The sequence below is a fragment of the Motacilla alba genome, chromosome 1 (genome assembly GCF_015832195.1).
Source record: "Motacilla alba alba isolate MOTALB_02 chromosome 1, Motacilla_alba_V1.0_pri, whole genome shotgun sequence".
In the NCBI taxonomy this organism is placed as follows: Eukaryota; Metazoa; Chordata; class Aves; order Passeriformes; family Motacillidae; genus Motacilla; species Motacilla alba.
In genome coordinates, this window is record NC_052016.1 from 93,544,845 (window position 1) to 93,564,991 (window position 20,147).

The 20,147-nt window shown below is 43.8% G+C and overlaps 1 protein-coding gene across 3 annotated transcripts in view; it reads right to left on the minus strand.

Annotated features, from left to right (window-relative positions):
* MGAT4A (alpha-1,3-mannosyl-glycoprotein 4-beta-N-acetylglucosaminyltransferase A) overlaps positions 1-9,533 on the minus strand; it is a 78,401-nt gene extending 68,868 nt beyond the window's left edge. Inside the window, exons 1-3 of one of the 3 annotated variants that reach the window (XM_038160633.1) lie at positions 9,434-9,488; positions 6,225-6,316; positions 5,236-5,550 (exon numbers count right to left, since the gene is read on the minus strand). In XM_038160633.1, the coding sequence (XP_038016561.1) occupies positions 5,236-5,329 (94 nt within the window). In that variant the 5' untranslated portion in view covers positions 5,330-5,550; positions 6,225-6,316; positions 9,434-9,488. Of the gene's footprint in view, positions 1-5,235; positions 5,551-6,220; positions 6,317-6,827; positions 6,958-9,433 lie in introns of those variants that run through there. The other 2 variants (XM_038160722.1, XM_038160547.1) reach the window with 2 other exon arrangements.
* Between the last annotated feature and the right edge of the window lie 10,614 nt (positions 9,534-20,147).

Sequence of the window (20,147 nt, forward strand, 5' to 3'; positions counted from 1 at the left end):
GAAGAACAATTACGAGAAGCTGCACTGAGCAGAAGTATGGGCTTTCCCCAACTCTAACACTAGGCTGAAATCAAGAGCAGTACCTCAAGATGTTGGCTAAGCCAGATCCCATTAAATGCCCTAGTAGCAACCAAGTTTTTTAATCTCATAAACAGATGAGCTACCCTAGCTAGCAGATTCCAAAAAACGCAAGGAGCAAGGCAGTGCTGCAAAACCCCTCTGGTAGCAATTCTTTTCACTGCAGTTCTCCAAAAAATCACTGCTGCCAGAGGAGTTCTTCTGCAGCAGTCATAAGACAGACACAAAGATGCTGCAGACCTAAACACTGTCCCACCTGAACAGCTATACAACTCTTCTGTATTGTTCACCCAGGACAGGGTGTTCACTACCAGTAACCAAACCTACATTCCTGATTAGCTTTAATGAATACAACTATTTTTATTATCAGTAAATTATAGGCCAATTTCTTGTTGAAAACAAGCTTGACATTTCTTTTAGATAAAGAACAGAACAACATTCACGTGCTAGTGTTAAAAAGAAAAAGGAAATCCTTATTTCCTTTAATTTCAGCTCCTGGAGGATATGCAACAGAATTTCCAAAGGAAACCAACATTCTCCTTCTATTTAACAGAAATGAAAGAGCCCCCTCTTCTTATAAATTGTTATAAGCACTTTCTAATTTAGCATCCCAGCCCACCCCTTCCCTTCCCCTGCCTTCACTCCTCCTAGTTTGTAGTCCATTTAACTTTTTTGGTTGGTTGGTCTTAACCCACACATCAGTGGGAAATGAGTGTCTAACTCTGCAGATCAGAACACACAGTCAGAAGGTTGTAGCAGCATTTACCTGCATAACAGCTTCTCCTAGGATCCATGTAGAAACTAAGGCGGGTTATAGTTGCAAAATACATGTATCTCTCAGATTTCTCACCTTTTCTTAATGAGAACATTGCATAACCACTGCCAAGGGGGAAGACAGACAGATAGATAGATAGATAGATAGATAGGACAGATTCTGTCCTCCTTGCCTTGTTTCCTCTGTGGTTCTTCCTGTAGGACTCTTCTTCCTCTGGGGATAAATATTGCTGCTTCTCACTCCAAAATTAGCCACCCCTGGCTGAGGTTTTTTGTTTTAGTCACAGTTAGGTTTTGTTATCCTTGCTAAGTTTAGATGTTTTTGAATACTTACAACTATTGTGGCTGAGAACCAGCACTGCAATTCTAACTTAGCAAAAACAGACAGAGGAGAGAGAAGATAACATTTTTATTACAAAGCCCAGGCCATTTTCTCTCCAAATGAGAGAAAACTTCATGCTTAAAAGAAAACACATTCAACCTTCACTACTTAAGCATGAGTGACTGTTCAGTGAACCAGGAAGCTAGATAAATATCTCAAAAGTTTTCCTGGAGGTCTTCACATGGGAATTTGTATTGGTGTACCAAAATAAGCCATTCCCATGCAGTGAAGAAATTCTGCAGTTATGATAACACCCCTGGATGAATTGAAAACCAGAAGTTCTTCAACCAATTATTCATCATTAAAGAAGAATGATTAAATACACTAATGGTTTCAGGGTGCTGTGAAAACTGCATAGTTTAGCCAATTCTGAAGGACTAAATTGCATCAGATTTTCACAATAGATATTGCAGTATCTGTTCTCAACACTTCAAGTAGCCAAACATCTCCCAGAAGTGATGCAAGACACTGCCAACAACTGTCTTTGACAGAGAATAAAAGTCACATAATTTAAATGAAAAATACTTGAATTCCATCCTACCATGCCTGCACTAATTCAGTAAAGTTATTTATCTTCCTTCCCAATTTCCACAGCCATCAGAAAGTTTGTTGATCCAAGAAGGGGAGGTTATTTAGCATTATGAAGCATAGGGCTCTGCCTGGAACATTATGTACTCAGACCAATAGTCACACTAAAGAACAAAGAATCTAGACTACACATTTCCCATAGTGCACAACTGCTTTGATGTAAATTTTGTGACTGGTCTAATAGGTATGCAATACTGCTCTGTACTGGTTAGATCTTAAGAGCAGTGTCTTCAGGGTAAAAAACCCACCACATTTCTAGAGCTCACAAATGAGGTGGTGAAGACCAGTGACCCTGAGCAGGTCAGCAGTACCAGAAAATACAATTCAGTCAGAAGAGATGGCATTAAGCATAAAGTTATTCCTTGCATAAGAGCTCAGTTTTAGGAGGAACTCAAAGACATCTTACACTGAACTAACTGTGTATGTGAAGTGACTGCAGATCCTTTTCTTCTGCACACCACAGCAATGAGCATTTTTTAAGATTCAATTTCTAACGTGTACTTCTTTCACACTGACCATAGCACATTTTAAACCCTAGAAAGTGGTCTTTGAACTGATTTGCAGGAATCTCCCAGGAGAGATCTTTCCCAGATGCATTCAGGACTTGTACTGCTTCCTTACAACACCAGTGCTTCTACACATTGTGTGAAGTCCAGAAAGCAACAAAGACCTTTGACTAATTTTGAAGACTCTCTACAATGACCAAAGATATTTCAGTCAATCTTCTTCAAACACAGTTATTTTAAAAGCAAAATCATATAATTGGCCTTTTCATGCAAATAGCAATACATGACTAGTGAAATGTTATTCACATAATCAAACCTCTGGGTAAGACACAGCCATGCTCTTTCCAGCAATGGCACTTCAAAGAGAACATTTCCTTCATCTCCCAACAACTCAGCATACCTTACAATTTGTAAAGCATTGTTCCACTGAGACAAACTTTTGTGCTTTAGAAGTCTGTATCACTTAGAAGTGTCTAAACCTTATCCTGTATAGACATATATTTACTAGAGGAAGGTATGATCTTCAAAAATATCAGATCATCCCAGTCTAATTGGTACTCTACAAATGATGCTGCATTTTAAGTGACAAGTATCCAAGATCTTAGTTTTGAAATTAAAATTAATCGCTTGAAAACTGATTGAGCTAGTTAAAAAAAAGCATTATGCTTCTGCTTTAAAAAGCAGAATTTGTTTTAGTTATCATAGAGTAATTTCAGGGGGGTAGCTTTTTCTTTAAGTGCAAAACAGCATTTTCTTTCTAACTGTAGATTTAACTTACAGTCCAAAGATTGACAAAGAACCTACAGGAATCTAATTGTGATGAAAAACAAAATATGGTGATCAAAGAATGTGACACCCCACAGCCTTTCAGTGAATGGGAACAGCAAGCTGTGTTTGTTTCTAACTTAGCCACTCAATTTTGTAATGAAAGTGTTATCAATGAATTGAAATACCATTCCACAAGGCTATAAAATTACATTGAACTGGAAAAGATAACTTTAGCAAATATTTCTCATAAGTTTCTGAAACCTTTCCATTGTGCATTGATTGAAAATGTGGTACTGAATTAACTCAAATCTGTTTTCATTTTGAATAACCTGTGAAAAAATTAAAAAGCAATGTTCTATGTATAAATGTCTCTTGAACAATATTATTGAGACTTTAGTTTCATAACTGTGATTTATGATTAATTAACAAACTACTGATGTCCTGTTACACTGATTTTTATTTCACAAACTATCATCTTGATGCTCAACTGCAAGATCTTGAAGAAGGTAAGTGCAGAACTTTTATACCAGCATTAAGAAAGTACTGATTTTAAGCATTCAGATGGAAAACAAAAGTATATTAAAAAAAAAGAGCAGTCCAACTAACAAAAGCTTAAATTGTTGCAAAGTGCCATATATCATATCCAAATAGCAGGCTTTTGTTGATTTATCAGAGACTTTTCTTTGTGTCATGCTTTGACAAAAGAGAACAGGACTTGTAAGTCATATATCAGGTAAGAAAAAAAAAACATTTGGAACAATTTCACAGAAACATATCTTTGTTGAAGCAAGAGCAAAATTCTTACAAGTTTCTTATGCAAGAAATTAGTAAAAATGTAACTACTGAATTGGTTAGTAGTCAAAATGAAGAAAGTACTACTTCCAGTGCTATTCAGACACTCTTTTCTTGTCTTAGCCACATCTAAGCTTTTGTTGTCTAATTAAAAATTCTATATATTACCATAACCTTGAGAACCTGACATTTTTCCTGCTGCTTGCATTCGGAAGGGTAGCCTACCAACCAACTGCTACAGCAGAGATCACACCACAAAGCATCTGCTTCTTCCACAAGTGTCCAGTGGAAAAAAAATTCAACATGCCACAGAACTCATCTGTTTCTCTTTTACTTTAATAGTTGGCCATGCTACAACAGCCAGTATTCCTGGAAAACCTCAGCTTCCTCTAATTGGACTTGAGGCACAACTGAAAATAATATTTTCAGCAGAACAATCCGAACAAACAATCACTGAAGATGATTATTAGTTTTAGAATTACTTGATATTTGAAGGACATAGTCGACTTTTTTTCAAGATATAGAGGTTTATAAAATAAAAAAATCAATCCTTTCTTCTTCTAGAAAACATTGCTGAACAAGTTTATTTGCTTTACTGAAGGACAAAACCAAATCACCTTACTTTCATAAACAATCTCAACCCTCAGAAAAACTGAACTTTTCAGGTTCACAGGGAGTGCAATGAGATCAAAGATACATGAACAGATAAAAGTCTACTATACAAAACAGTTACTTAAGTATTTTCTAAAATTGCTCATTATTTTAATAGATGCATTTCCTATTACCTAATGGATTTCATAATTTTATTTCACCTCTTACATGGTACTTTAACAAAAAGAATTTTAACATTTTTTTCAAAGACAGCAAGAAAAGTCTTTCAATAGTGTTGGTTGGCAGTTTGCCACTGCCATCAGTAAATCACCAGGGAAGACAGAAAGCAGAACCAAAAATAACATTCTCTTGTTGGGTCCATTTGCCATATGTTACACGTGAAAAAAAATAAATAAACCACCAACCAAAAACAAACATATGTTTCTCCAACCACCATAAACCAGGAAACAAAAAAATAATAAAATCGAACCACAACTCCTCAGCCTTGACCAACCCATTCCTCCATGAGCAGCACTTGCTTTTGTTAAGGTATCTTTTTTTTTTTCCCTTTTTAAATGAGGACTACTCGAAGTTAATTTTCCTGAACTTATTAGCAAATGTTTATTTCTCACCAAGGCAGTACCTACTGTAGCAGAGCTAGTCAACAAGCAATTTACAGATTGCTAACATACAGCAGCAGCAGCACACAGAAATGCAGCCACGTGAAGGTGATTAAGTTTGGAGCTTTTTCCTTACCTTTCCCATTTTGCCATGCAGTATACCAGGACAAACTGAGGAAGGTAGTGATGAAAACTAACACGGTGGCCACAGTTCCATTTCGGAGCCTCATCTCATTTCAGCATCACACTTGCTTATGTTCTGCCAAGGGTGAGGACTGATCACTTGGGCTTGCTGCAATGAAGTCAGCTGAAGTACTCCAGCAGCAGCTGGACAACAGCGACACGAAATGTAGCTCTCACATATCAGATGTATCACAAATCAATCCATTCCAAAATGTTGTATGCTTTCTTATAGTTCTCATCAATCCAGCTTCTCTTTCTTCTTCTAGTCCTGTTTAAAGGAAACAAAATTTTAAGAGATTATGCCAAAAATACTTCGAAGAGCCCCCCAAGAACCGAAATACACTACATCTTTGCTGTGTCTTAGGGGCACTGCCCTCTCACTGCCTCGGTCTTGGCTGAGAGAACAGAACTTGTTAGATTAATGTGTGCCTTTTCTAAGAATGTTTGCATCTGGGGGAGCTGTATTTCACAGGAATTTGGTCACTGAAGGACAAACACACACATCAGCAAAAATTACAATTTGAGTTTCAACTCAAGGGAAGGTCATGTGTCACCTGGCAGGTGTCAAACTGACACAACAGCTGCTTTCAGGATGCAGTAACTCAAGACCCCACTCCTAAGACCTCACTTCAACAAAACCCCTCTTAAATCAGTGAGGTCTCGTGTAACTGCAAGAGTGGAACTGTCTCCAGCGAGTTGAGAGACCAGAGCTTTGAACACTGTGTACAAACCTACATCTCTCATCTTTGCTCAGTGCAAGAGGCTTTGATCCATCCACAACCATTGTTTCCCCATCTCATTTGCAGCCAAAGCACAGACCACAGTCCCACACGCAGAGACTGCTCAATCCATACCAACTGGCATCAACCCAGAAGCCCCCAAAAAGCCATGGTTTGCTCCTCTAAACCACACAGGCATAAAGATAAAACCTAAGTTACCTACAGTTCAGTTTTATCCCTCAGGAAGGTTCCATATCCTGCTATTAGAAAATCATCAACTGGCCAAGCCCAGCCAGTTGTGTTAATCACACCGTCCTAAGCAAGACAAAGAGAGTATAGGGCAATAAATAAACAAACTTTAAAAGAGAGGAGAGAGGTTTTCAAAGTATTAAATCATCTTTACAGTAGTCAAACATTAGCAGTCAACATTCTTTCAAGGCACTGCCAAGTTTTTTCCCCCACTATAAACTATATCTGATGCAAGTATGTTACTCAGCAATAAATAACTTGCTCTGCATTTTCTTTGGAAGCAGTCTCTGCCACCTTCTTGCCCTGCTGCATTCACAACAACAGGGGAAAAAAAACACTCTTTATTATTATGGTACCAAGAGATTCCAGTCCAATTTGAACTATTCTTCCCAAGCTTATTTCACTGCACGTTACCTCTACCAAAGGGCCCACAAAACAAGGCATAACCAACAAGCATGGTTAACAAAAGAACAGAAATGATCAATAAAGCTGCAGAACTACACGCTCTTGTGTTCAAATCTCAGTCACATCATCTAGGTTACTGAAAGTGTTTACCTTTGGACCCCAGTTACCTCACCTACAATGCCAGTAACAAGCTCTGTTTGAGGAACTTCATGCACAGATAGGTTTGTGGCTTTAAACATTAACTCAGAAAACCCACAGTACCTATGAGGAAGGGAACAAATGCAAGCACATGAGAAGCAGACACAGAGGATGATAAAATTCAGTGAGAAACAAAATAATGAACTGGAATAGAAAGAACTGCAAAACACCTCACGATATGAGAAACCCAAGCTCAACACAATGTGAAAGACAACTGAGACACCTATAAAGAGCTAACACAGAGAGCACAGAATGCCAGGAAATATCATCAGTACCAGAATGGGAGACGGACATAATAAAAGCCAGAAGTATCAGCAATGATAATTGTCTTGATGAACTTTAATAGCAAGGAGAGGCAAAGATCCAAAGTCCCAAAGTTTTATAAGGACTGTCTATGTGAATTTAGGAAGTTCACGTGATTCCCAAACTACCAGAGTAAGCAACTAGGATACCAAGACTAACAGTTCAACTCAGATGAAGTGTCTCAGAAGCGAGGATGCTGTTATCCTGTTTCAGTCTCCTGAAACTGTTACTTAGCTTCCCCATTATTTTAGTATCAGACACATCTCTCTGGAGCAGCTCAGGTGTGCACAAAGGACCAGGTTGCAAGCTAGAGGGATTATCCCAGGAAAGGCAACTGGCAGCTGGTCCAACGTGCAAACAAGAGAGAGCAACCAGGCGAGTAGAAATATTATCTGATAATGCAAGGAACCGTCTGTCTTTCCAGAAAACACAGGCATAATTTTTACATTTACTGCCACAAAAAGAAGATGTTGCGATCAGGGCCTTTCATTGTGCTATCTGAATCCTCAAAAACAGAGTCAGAAAAAATTCAGAAAACAAAAAAGTAAAAGGAACAGTAGCAACCCGATTCAACCAGCAGTCAGTATGCACAACACTGTGTCAAATCAATAGCTATCATGAGTTTGAGTTGGCCGGTTCTGCTTTCATCCTTCTCTTTGGGTGTTGTAACCACTCCTCTTAGCACAGGCACCAGCAGCTCAGCCACAGCTCAGCAGTACTTAGATGATTATTTAAGCATTTCACTATATCAAACTGCATACATCAAGGCCATGCATAAACCAGACATGTTCCAGCTTTTAAAAATGTATATAGCTAAACCAGCAGAAGCACATGTGTAGTTGCACATAAATGATTTAAGTCCCAGGTGGTCACTTTAGGTTTGTTCAATAATTTACAGCACAATCTAAACAAATTTAACTGAGGGATAATCCAGTTTGAGATGACAGTATGATAGGGTATAACTAGACAGATGAAGTCAGCACCATTAGGACCTGAACCTTTCCCACTGCAGACCGAAGGGAATGACCCAGCTGGATGCTGAAGGCCAAGGGTGCTGAAGGTGCCGGCACCTCTTGGATGCTGAGCAGAACCCTACTGAATCACGTCTTAAATAAACCAAGAAGTTTCTGCTTGTATCCAGACACTCCCAAAATACATACAAAGCATATTCCCAACCGCAAACCATAAAAACCGATACACTCCAGTGCGCCTGCAAATGCTCTTTACATAGCTGCTGAAGGGTTGGATGGTGCGGGATCACAGCACGAAGCGTGCCAGACTTCCGAGAGGATGAGCCAGACCCCATCCTGCCGGGAGGGTGCGAAATCCCCTACCGCGGTAGCACTGCTGCACTGAAAAGGTTGCTCTTGAAGGCACGGATGAACGGCCCGTGAGGAAACGGCAGCTAAAAGGCGAATGCGGCGGGGACCTGCTGAACAGGGGCTTTTCCGCCGTATTTCCACGGACACGCTCCCCCACAGCCCGCGGTGCGCAGCCGGCCGCCGCCCCCCGCCGCCCGGGCATCCCGCAGCCCTCAAACGCGGGGAAGAGGGATCGGCTGCCTCCGTGGACACCGTCCGAGTTAGTCAGGACCTTCCCCGGCGGCCCTCCGCCCCGGTCGCAGCTATCTCGTCGGGGAAGCGAAAAATCGGGGGGGTGACGGGCACCGACCGGGAGCCGCCAGCTCTGCCGGGCGGCAGAGGGCGAGAGCTGACGGGGACGGAGGGAGGGAGGCGGGGAGGGAGAGCGCCGGTCCGGGGAGCTGCGCGGCGCCCGGGGCAGCGCGGCGAGGCTGCGGGGGAAGGAACAGACACAGGAAACTGCAAACTCTGCCGAACGCCCCTGCGATCCCAGCGCGCGGCGAGGAGGAAGAAGGGTGGGAAGAGGGGTATTCCTCAGGCATCCCAGCAGGAGAGGGAAAGGGCGCAGCGCCGCTCTGCCCCAGAGCCCCGCGGGCACCCCCGAGCAGCGGGCGAAGGGAGAGGGCGGCAGCAAGTCCTGCGGAGGAGCGGCCGGCGCTCCCCGCACCGCCACGCAGGTGCACGGGAGCGCAGAGGAGAGCGGGCGGGCGGATGGCGGAGCAGGACGGCCCCCAGCCTCCCTCCGGCGACACCGCAGAGACCCGCGGGGAGGGGAAGCGCCTCCACCGTGCCGCCGCTCTAGAGGGTGAGGAGAGCCGCCCGTTCCCGGACCCCCCCCGGAGCCGAGCCGGCGGTCCGCAGGGGCGCGGGGCGCGCAGGGGCAGCGGGACGCGCTGACCGCCGCTGCCGTCCTCACCTGTGCGCGGCGCTCCGGCACGGCGGACCCGCGGGGCGCGGGGGCTGTGCGGGCTCCGCCGGGGCTCTCGCTCCCCTTCCCCGCCCGCCCCCCGCGTCAGCGGCGCGCCCGGCCCCGGCGACCGCCCCCCGCCTCGAGCGCCATGGAGCGCGCGGAGCCCCGCCCCGCCCACCCGCCGACACCGCGGGCAGCCAATGGGCGCCGCCGCCGATGGCGCCATTCATTGGCTGGGTCGCCTGTCACTCTGTTCGGCCGCGGCTATAAATGGCGCTGTCTCGCAGAGCCTCCCTCAGCGGCTGCGGTGGGAGCCGAGAGCGGGGGTGGTGTTTTGCATTGCCGCTTTCGGCAGCTTGTTCCCGTTTTTTGAGCCGCTCTTGCGGGTTTGCGGCTTCGATGGAGCCCCGGGAAAGACTTCGCTGCGCCAGCGCTTGGGTGCTCATTGCCCTCTGGTGACGGGCACTCTGAACTTGGGTCAGGGCTGAGCCCCTAGCCTACTACGGGGGTGTTTCTCCGTCCGCTGTCAGTGCCGCACAAACCACACGTATCGATGCCCCGCGTGACCTACCGGGTCACCACTTACAAGAAGTCACAGTCATGAATTTCACCGTTGAGTTCATACCCTGCTGATAAACACCTCCCGGAGCTTGGTCTGGGAGGTGTTGAAATTAAAGAGCGGCTTGTTGCTGCACGGCAGTAAAAGGAGCGCTGTGTGCTTTGTCCCGCTCTGGGCAGGGTGTTCTCGTGCAGCGGCGTGTGGGCCGCCCCGAGGTGGTTACGCAGGTGCGGCCGTGTGGGTGTGAAAACCAACTCGGTTTTCTCCAGAAGTTCCTGCCCTGTGCGATCACTGAGAGAAAGTCAGTGGCAGCTTTACTCTATGGGTTCACTATTTAGGGTCATGATAATGCTCTTCTGTAAGTAATCCCCTATCTTCAGTGGTTTGTTTTGTGTGTTCCAGGAATTCCGTGCATCTTTTAGGGTCTGAAAACTTCAAATCAGATGGCACGCTTAGCTTAGAGTAGGGTCCCGTCTACCTCACAAGAGCTGTGCTCTTGACGTGTAGTGCTAACTGGCTGGCAATGTTCAATCCTTTTCATGGATTTGATTTCTTCCCCTTCCGTGTTTACCTTCCACCTACTTCAAAGTCCATAGTATATCTTTTTAATCTCCACAGAATTATAGAATCATAGAATGGATTGGATTAGGAGGGACCTTAAAGATGATCTAGGTCCAAGGCCCCTTGCCATGGACAGGGATCCCTTGCACAAGACACGGTTGTTCAAAGTCCCATCTAACCTGGCCTTGACCTTTGCCAGGGTTGGAGCATTAATAACTTCTCTGGAGTTTTAATAATAACTTATTAATAATTAATATCTCTGTGGAGTTTTATTCTCCATTAAGGCTCTTACGCTGGATATAGTGGGATGGTTCCCCACTAGAACTTTAGAAACTGTGGAAAAATCTTGCAAGTTATTCTGTCTGCAGAGTGACATTTAACAAGTTTCCATATGCTTTCATGTTTTCTTAACAGTGCTTCAACACATTACAGTATTTTTACACATTCGGGTACCTGCACAGTAGCCCTCAGTGATTTTTCTGTCTTTCTCAAGGATTTCAAAGAGGGTCTGGTGGCAATTCAGGCAGATCGCAATAAAGAAGCTCAAGAGAAGTTTGCAAGGTCTTGACACCCAGGCTGTTCTGTGATTTTATTCATTGAGTGGTGAGAATTTATTATGTAAATGTGTGCTTCAATCCTCTCTTTTACAAAGAAGCGGAATAAAGTGGATTTTTTATTGAAAAACAAATTTAGCACAATAACTTTCAAACAAAAATTAGAGCATGCACATCCTCATGCACACAGACACATCTATGGCAGAATTTCCTGTAGAGATCCCAATGAACTAGAAACATTAAAGGCACCATTGTTTGCATCTAATAGATTAGTGCTGCTTAGGGATATGAATTTTTGCATTTCTCTGCTGGAAAAAAAAACTGGCAGAGACATTTTCAGATAAAAGTCCTTTTGTCAGGAGAGCTTAGTCTGCTGAAGAAAAGACTGTTACAAGATGAGTATAATGACAGTTATTTCACAAGGACTGTCTGAGCCTTCCTACTTTTTGTCCTTTCACTGACTGAACGTTTACATTAGGAAGGTTCACTGACTGAAGCTTGACAATATCCAATTAACTATTAACTTCCCCAAACAATGGAGTGCATGTAATGTAGCTGTTCCTCTGGCAATCATCCTCTTGAGTTAGCTGTGCTTCTTTCCTGACAAAGAAGGCAAAGTTCAAAACTGGGAGGAAAAAAAATCCACATTGCCCTCATCTGACCTACTACAGCAACAATCAAATGCCTCTTGGCATATTCCACAGCTTGATGCATGGACAAAGTGCACAGTGAAGGAAATGCTGGAGCTGCCAGTGGAAAGGAGTTGGGGCAGGCCCACTGAAACATCCCTCACTTCTGGTGAATATGGCAGCCCCCTTTTAGGCCTGAACAATATTTAATGCCAGCAAATTTCTAAATTCATTCTTCCTGCTGAGTTCTTTCATCCTGCAGCCACTGCCGTTCATCTGGAGTATCTGTCTGAAATGGGAGATGATTAAGCAATCTGAAACTCCCAAAATTGTATTCAAATGCAAGTGTACGGTACATACACTGTAACAGCCTTTACTGGGGAGACCTGAGGGGAGAAAATGAAATTTTAAAAATACAGGAAGTTTAAATCCCTGGTATTCCAGCTTTGGTTGCTGCTAAAAAAAAAATACCAAGAAACTTGCTATTCTATACCAGTAGGAAACAACACAAGCAAGAAATGAATAATCATATTTCAACAGAGGGAAGATTTCATGCTGAGAGATTTTTGTTAAGGTATTACCTAACTATCAGAGTAAAGACAAATTAGTAAAAAATGGTCCAGGCCTGCCGTAATTCCATATATGCTGCAGTGGCTGCACACCTGGGTAGCCAACTTCTACAAAGCTGTGTGTTTGTTGCTATTCATCGGATCTGGATCTTGTTTTATCCAAGCATTTTCCTGACTCCTTCAGAAGCACAGCAGCTGTTGCTCTTGCATTTCACTGTGTTCGTGCTCTGGCTTTCTTGAGCACTGAGAAAGATGTAAAAAAGGTAGAGGTGCTTGGCAGTGGCAGCAAAAATCTGAATGGTTGTTTGGCTGAAAAATGGCCATCTGAAAACTGTCAGCATTTCCCAACCAAAAATTGAGTTCTCTCTTAGAGACAGGATTTATTCCCAGCCTGCCACTTACCCTGTTTTTTAACAGAGCAAATTCCTCTCAGTGCTTCTACCTCCATTTAACCTCAGTTTTTCTTTTTGCAACTGTAAACCTTTCATGACCATATCTTTTTTGCTTTGTGTTAGCTGAGCACCTTGCTCAGAGAAGCTGTATTTTTGCTGGGCCTTTTCTATACTCCCATAGCAGCAATGATGAAAGAGGGGCACAAACACACACAGTGGGTATCACAGAACGACTGGCCAGGGTTGCCCACTGCCCCTGCAACTGTTCTGTGCCCCAGGCTGGCTCCTGCTTAAGGCCACGTGCCATCCCTACAGTACATGGATGGGGGAAGGAAAAGGCAGCTGCCCTTCAACCATGTTCTTAAACCCACTGTGCTGAGGAGCTGGGCTTCAAGTCATGGCTCAGCACAGGGAGGATCTGAGGCCCTCACCTGGCACCATGGCAGGGCAGCACGAGGCCAGCCTGTGAAGGGAAGGGAGGGAGAAGGGGAGCTTTCCCATCCCCTTCCTATGAGTAGGTTAAACAGCATGAGAATAGAGAAGCTTTCCCCATCTCACAGACAGATTTCATGCTCATGCAAGTTCAGATCTCATTCCAGTTTTGTACATGTAAACTGAAAAAAAAAAAGAATGCCTCAGTTGCTGAGCTAGTTTGCTATAAAAATACAGGTTTTGGTTTGTAGTACTGTAAACTTATTTTGTACACAAAGCTGCTAGATGTAGAGTTCATGCCTCGTGTAGCACCTGTTGTAGCACTAATACTCAAGAAGAAAAGGGACATAGAAAGCCATATTGAAATACGATTATATATACAAATGCTTAGTAGCCATAAAATGCCACATTTAGGTAATCTTTACTCTGTCTTTTCCATGATAACATTATGAAACTATCCTCTATGTTGTGATGCTGCATCTCCACACAGAGCTGTTTTGCTCAGAAATCAGGCATGATCCTTTCCAGTAGCTAGATTGTTGTTCCACTTTGATAAGATAAAAACTGAGGAGTGAGAGAGAGCAAACAATCTGTCCAAGAAATCTTTTGGGAAGGTAGGAACAGAGGCTGGTCTCCAAACTTACAGAAACATAGAATCATTTAGGTTGAGAAAGACCATTAAGATCATTGAGTCTGTGTTTACCCTCACCCCCACATCACTGTCATTCCCCTCTCTGTGGAGATTCTGTGTGAGCCGCAAATGCCTCTGCCATGTGCTCAAAGGTGATGAACATTTACATTTACATTTATTCATCTCCTTCTGAAGGCAGAGGCTTTTAAATGCATTTGTGCTGTTACATAAACATAAACCGGGAAACTGTGAAGTTCATAGTGTGCCAATATTGTTGATGGTAGCTGAGGTCCAGTGTCTGGGTATAGAGCAGTTAAATACACTTATATTGAAGAGATAGTCCAAGTGAAAGGAAATCACATGAAGAATTAAGGCTTTTGATTGCCAACTCGTTTCCCAGTTGCCTGCTTCATGGTACTGCTCTCATAGAATTAGAAGAAAAATATTCAGGGAAATTTTGATAAATAGACTTCACACACTGGACATCTTCATTGTAAGCAAAACACATTGTGAAGGTGGCTCCTGTGACTTACCTCTGGGTAACTTGGTGGATGATCCACTGGTGGCCAGGAAGCTGCAGTTAAAGGGAAGTCTGAATTAGGTCCTCAGCAAGTGTGGTTTTCTGAAGGTCTTCTTCTTCTAAAGGTCTGTTTCACTCTTTCCTAGAAAAACTGAATATAGGTCCAGACAGCAAGGCGAAAGAATCCAAGATAACTTACACAGGCAAAAATGAAGATATTTTAGAAGGGTCTGTCAAAATCCAGCACATTGTCTCACTGATAGCTTGAAAGACAGAGTCTGTGTCCCCTCTATAACTCTTAATTATTCTGTGCAGAGTTGTTATGAACTCTAATGATGTCCTCCACTCACTGCAACTGCCCAAATACCTACCTACTTGAATAATGCACAGTTAAGGCTCTAGCGTATTTTCTAAAGATGGGAGGATTTGTAAAGACTGATCTAAAATTTGCAAAAACAATGCCAATCTAAATAACTGACTGCCAAGAGGCACGAACTATAGAACTTTGTACTCCAGACTTCTGGCACAGGCTCCCCTGAGACTTTCTTTGTCTCATCTCTCTTCTTGTCTAACCCAGCCTGCCTCCTCTTCACCAGTCCTTCTTCCCAGAGGAAGGTGGGGTTATTCAGGGCATGGTTCAATCCACTTTGTTAGAACCAGATATTAAAGAGTCAAAACCAGGCACCAGGCTGTTGGCTAAAATCTAACTCTGAGGCAAGTAGCTCCCTCCTACTCTTGCCCTGTCGCTCAGGATATGTCTGGAGAGTGAATGTCTTTTCCTTCCACTGCTGCTAAATGGCAGATCTGGACATATCTTGCAGAGCAAACTGGAATAAAGCATTTGTTGCCACATCACTTTATATTCTGTTTCTGATGGGGATCAATAGCCTGAGAAAAGCCTCATTAATACAAGAGCTCTACAGATAGAGGACTAAGGGCAGGCTTCCTGTGCTTCCTCATGCTGACCTGATCTCTTTCTTTATAGAAAGAGAGCACTAGGATGAACATTTTCTGTCACTAGAGATAGCATGGGGCTGGGAATGAAGATTTCTTCTCACAGCAAAAGATCAGCTGGGAGGTGTGTAGCAACAAGTTAATAATGGAATTTTTTCAAGGATGGAGCAGACTGCATGTCCATGAATGACTCTAGCAGTGTGCACTCATGCCTAGTGACCTAATTCCCAGTCCAAACTGTGTACATGGAATTTGATGCTGGAGATAATGGCTGGGTGAAGATTGGCACTAACAGCAGTGGCCCACCAGCACCAGAGTCAGCATCACCTCAAGGGGCAAAGCAGCAGAACCTTTCCTCTTGTGCCTTCCTCACCACACCTACTGCTCTGATCCTGTGCCACTCTCCTGTCTGCCCCAGCTGCTTTGCTTTCATAATGCTGTGCCAATATTGTGAAGAGCAGGCAGAAGTGGTTGATCCCATTAACACTGGTATGAATGGAAGAAAAAGAGACAGATTCATGAGGACCTTGACAAAGCATGACTCTGAAGCTTGCACTCTTCTAATCATGTCCAGCACCATCCCATCAGATATGGGTGAAATGTTCAAATCCAGTAGATCCCTAATGATTGGCAAGGGGTTTTTGGTCTCCTCATTAATCTGCCTGCTCTAAATTTCACCCTGAACAGTGTATTTACTGTGCAAGTCATACCACACCACAGCAGGGCCATGGACCAGTGGGCTCAAATCTGGCCTGGAGAGGATGAGGTCTGTTGCTTGAACCTGAGGTTTATGCCCAAATGATTCTGTCAACAGGCAATTTGGGGTGGGGGGTGAAGGAGTAGGAGAATTTGTATCTTTAGAGCCCCTTGTTCAACCTGTAGTACATATCATTAACATTAACTTCTCTTCTTCCAAGACACATCAAGTGTCAAGATAATCACTGTGAGCCTGTGAACTGCAGCACTGAAAATAATTATCAAAGCCACTCTCCATTTAAACTAGAAGAGCTGTTGCTCTGCTGTAATGAAACGATCTCATGCTTTGCCCTATCACAGCAGGGATCCAGGCTGTATTAAGTCATTCTTACTGGCCTTAAAGGCTTTAGTGATGTTTCTTTCATTTGAGCGTTATCTTTCTGCCAATTTAGAATCCCATCTCCTCCCCATAAAGCAAACCTGTCGTTATCCAAGCAGTAGTGGAGGATGGTGGGTGGCAAGGAAAACGTAGATAGCACAGGAGCATTCTTTGTGGCATTTAGAAATAATGAATGCAATTTCCTAGGTCTTAGGACTTTTTAGACCATAATTTCAGGAAGAGGAGAAGTGAACCTCAGTCAGACAGGAGCCCTAACCATATAGCTGTAATACCACGTAAGTAGCAACAAGCCAGGCACTGCTGCAGCTCCAACAGGCACCAAAAATTATAGTAATAACGTAAGAGCTTTGGGACTATCAGGCAGCTTCCTCCCCCAGGAAGGACAGTGAGGACAGACATTTTTTAATGAAGCAGTGTATTCCCTTTTTTCACTGATTTCAAAGAAGATTTAGATTCCCATCTCCACTTGCAAAGTAGATGTTCAGCCTCCTCTCTACTGCATGCAGATTACTCTCCTGGCATACAAAGGGAAACCAGCGGTTTAAGAGCAATGTGTTGACATTGTATTTAATTCCCAAAAATTACCTTTCATAATGACAGCTCCTAGTGTGATCCCATGTGCTGGGCAGCCACCCACCAAATGTGCAGTGAGTGCAAGAGTGAACGGGACAGGGGTCAGGAGCAGACTCCAATCAAAGCTGTTGAGTACCACTGGCAGATGGAGCACACTGAGCAATTAATAAACCCTTTCGTAGCCTGGTACCATGTTGGTGGTGATGAGTTTGATAACTGCAACAGCTGTATCGCTGGCATATTGCATGCCATGCATAATACTGCTGCTATCCCTATGCTGGGAGAAACAGCTGAAATAAATGACAGGACTGACACATGCACTCCTTAGTTTTTTAAGGTGAGTACAGGCAACAGAGTTAGACCACATGTGCAGCAACGTTCCAAGGATGACTCCTGTTAACAGATAATTAAACTTTAAAACCACCAAGGACTGGGTGTTTTCCTTGACTGCCAGAGCTGAAGGAGGGTAAAAGCGAGGACAAAACAGAGAGGGTCACATTGGGCACAGGCAAAGTGGACTTGTCTGGAAAGCAGTGGCTTTCTTCCCTGTCTCTCCCATGCTGCAAGCTGTGTCTCCTTTTCCCTCTGCATTTAGGTGAGGTTGCCAAGTGCAAGAGTGTGAGCCCGGGAGCCTGGGGCTGGCCTTGCTTGCCAGGGAGCCCAGCTGAGATGGTATGTGGTCCTTGAGGGAAACACATCTGACTTTCTTCTTGCAGAGCATGGCTGCAGCCTGGCTCTCAGTCTTACCATCCTGTGTCATTAGAATGTTTATATTTTTAATACTGTATCTGCTGCTAATTACAGCCAAACAATACAAGCTCAGTGTGCAAACAAGACTGTCATCCAAATATTGTTTTGCACAACCAGAATGCTGGGGTTGCAAACATTTGCATAATGTTTAATTATTTAGGCAGAACATAAAATTTGCCTTCCTCTCAAAAGCATTTTTGTGAAATGCCTCAATAATTAAACACCACTATGTTTATTAACAGCAGGGAAGACTCATGAAATGTATTAGTCAGAAAAAAAGCAAGTAGCTGCATCTACAGTAACCAAAACATGCCATTCCAAATTAGGTCCCCAAGCAAGGCAACCACCAGCATGAACTCCTATGTGCAACCAAGCAGAAGACAATTAAAAGTGTAACAGTTCAGCAGCTGTAACGTGGAGGGGTCAGGGAACCAGAATTCAATGGCTTAATTCACTCTTTAATCAATATATAACATTTTGAGAAGACTGGATCAATTCTATTGAGCCAGCTGAAGTGAGCCTTTTGTCCATGAACGGTAAAATTTGGAGTCAGCTGGAGGCCTTCACGTGGTGCTGCAGCCTGGGAAAGGCGTCTGCAGGCTCCTGCTCCGACACGCTGCCCATTGGAAGGCGCCTGGGCCCACACACCAGGTGACAGGCAGGCATTTGTCCCACCCCGGTGGCACCTGGGATAGGGGGTGTTTCTTCGTAGGGTTCCTCTAGGCAGCTGTCTAACAGGCTGGAAGAAAGCAAAACAGGATCTAGTAAAGTAACCAGAGGCACACAATAAAAACATCTGCCTTGATGGCATAAGAAATGCTTCTGCAGCATTTCTGCACCATTGCTTTCTGATAGGGAAGAGCGACCCGTTTGGGTCTCAGTCATTTTGGTGTGTAAGTACAAAACTTCCCCTAAAATGAATGGTCAGAGTAGACACTGAAGTTGACAAATATGTTGGGATGTCCCAGCACAAGGCAAGGTGCAGAGGTTCTTTCAAGCAAGTAAAATTTGCAGACTGCAGTGGAAGAGACAGATCCTGGCTGTTACCTACTGGACTCCAATTTGATCAAAATAGTTTCTTTTGCCAAAGTGTAAAAGCTCCAAACTGTATCAGGTTGCTTGAAAGGAAGGCAGAATTCAGGACCAGAGATTGTTTCTCAGTTAAAGGAACAATTGCCCACTAAATTAACAGGAAGTATGTCTTACGTCCTGAAACAAGCGTTCACCTCTAAAGTAAAATATTTTAGTAATTTGAAATTATGAGCTTGCATATAAGAGAAACATAAAATTAAAAGGTTATTTTATTTTATTTGGGTAAGATTGAGTTTTTTTATCCTTTCTTTTGAATTTAATTTTATACTTCAATCGTGTTTCAATAATGTTATGCAAGAAATTAGGCTTGTGTCCTTCTGCCCTCTCTGAAACTCATCTGCTGCTTGCTAACAAGAACTCTACATTACTCAAGCCAGTTTCTGCAATATCCATACAGTTAAGAGGCTCCCTTTTTTTCCATCAATTACATAAAAGCAGCCAATGGAAATCACCTCTCCTGCTCCAATACTGTTTGTGCAACTTGAAGGCTCAGTCTGTGCATTATTGTTTTGTGGCATGATGCCAGGGGTCCTGTCACCCAGGACGTGCTGAGGGGATAGCTGATTTTGGTAGGTGAATTTGGGGAGGTGTTTTTGCAAAAGGATAAAGCAATCAGGGAAACCAGCACAAGTCTATCTGCTGGAATAACCACCCTCTGCTTTCACCACATGAAAACCTGGGCCCACATAAACAGGCTCTGACAGCAAATGCTGCATTCTTCCTCAGCCAAAGCAAAACCTTCCTTCCCATCCTGCTTTAGGGCAGTAGGTCGCAAATCAAAATCTGCTTCCCCAGTCTCTTTTCCATGACCCCAAGGTAAGATAAAATATATTCTCACTTTAATTGGGAAAGCTGGGGCATGAAAAGGCAGTTCAAATGCTCTCTGGTGAGCAGCTGACAGCACCATCCACCATTGAAAGTGCCCTGTACTCCACTCCTGGACCAAGCTCAGTAGCTGGATCTGATGCTGCACAAACACAAGGCACCCTTGGGTGGCAGGCAGCTCACTCTGGGCTGCTTCGGCACACATAGAAAATAAACAGAAAATCATAGGTGAGGAAGCAGCAAGCAAACCAGGCAGTCGGAATTCCCAGCTGAGGTGGAAAAGTTCCCTCTGTTATCTCTAGCTCAAACTTATTTCTTTGTATGGCTTTTCTTCCTTCCAAGATTGTAGCAGCACTGTAGCCAGGCTGTGCCCAACACACTGTGGTGCTGCCCAAAAGCACAGGCAGCATATCAGGTGTTGGAGCGCATCCTGTGAGCACTGGAGCTGCGTTTTCTGAAGAAGCTTTGCAGTGCCACAAGGCTGGGGGCCAGGGAGTGACCGGTGCCGTGACTTGTCTTACCTGGGACTCTCATTGCTGTGGTTCAACATGAAGGCATAAGCCAACCCGCAGGCTTCATTAAG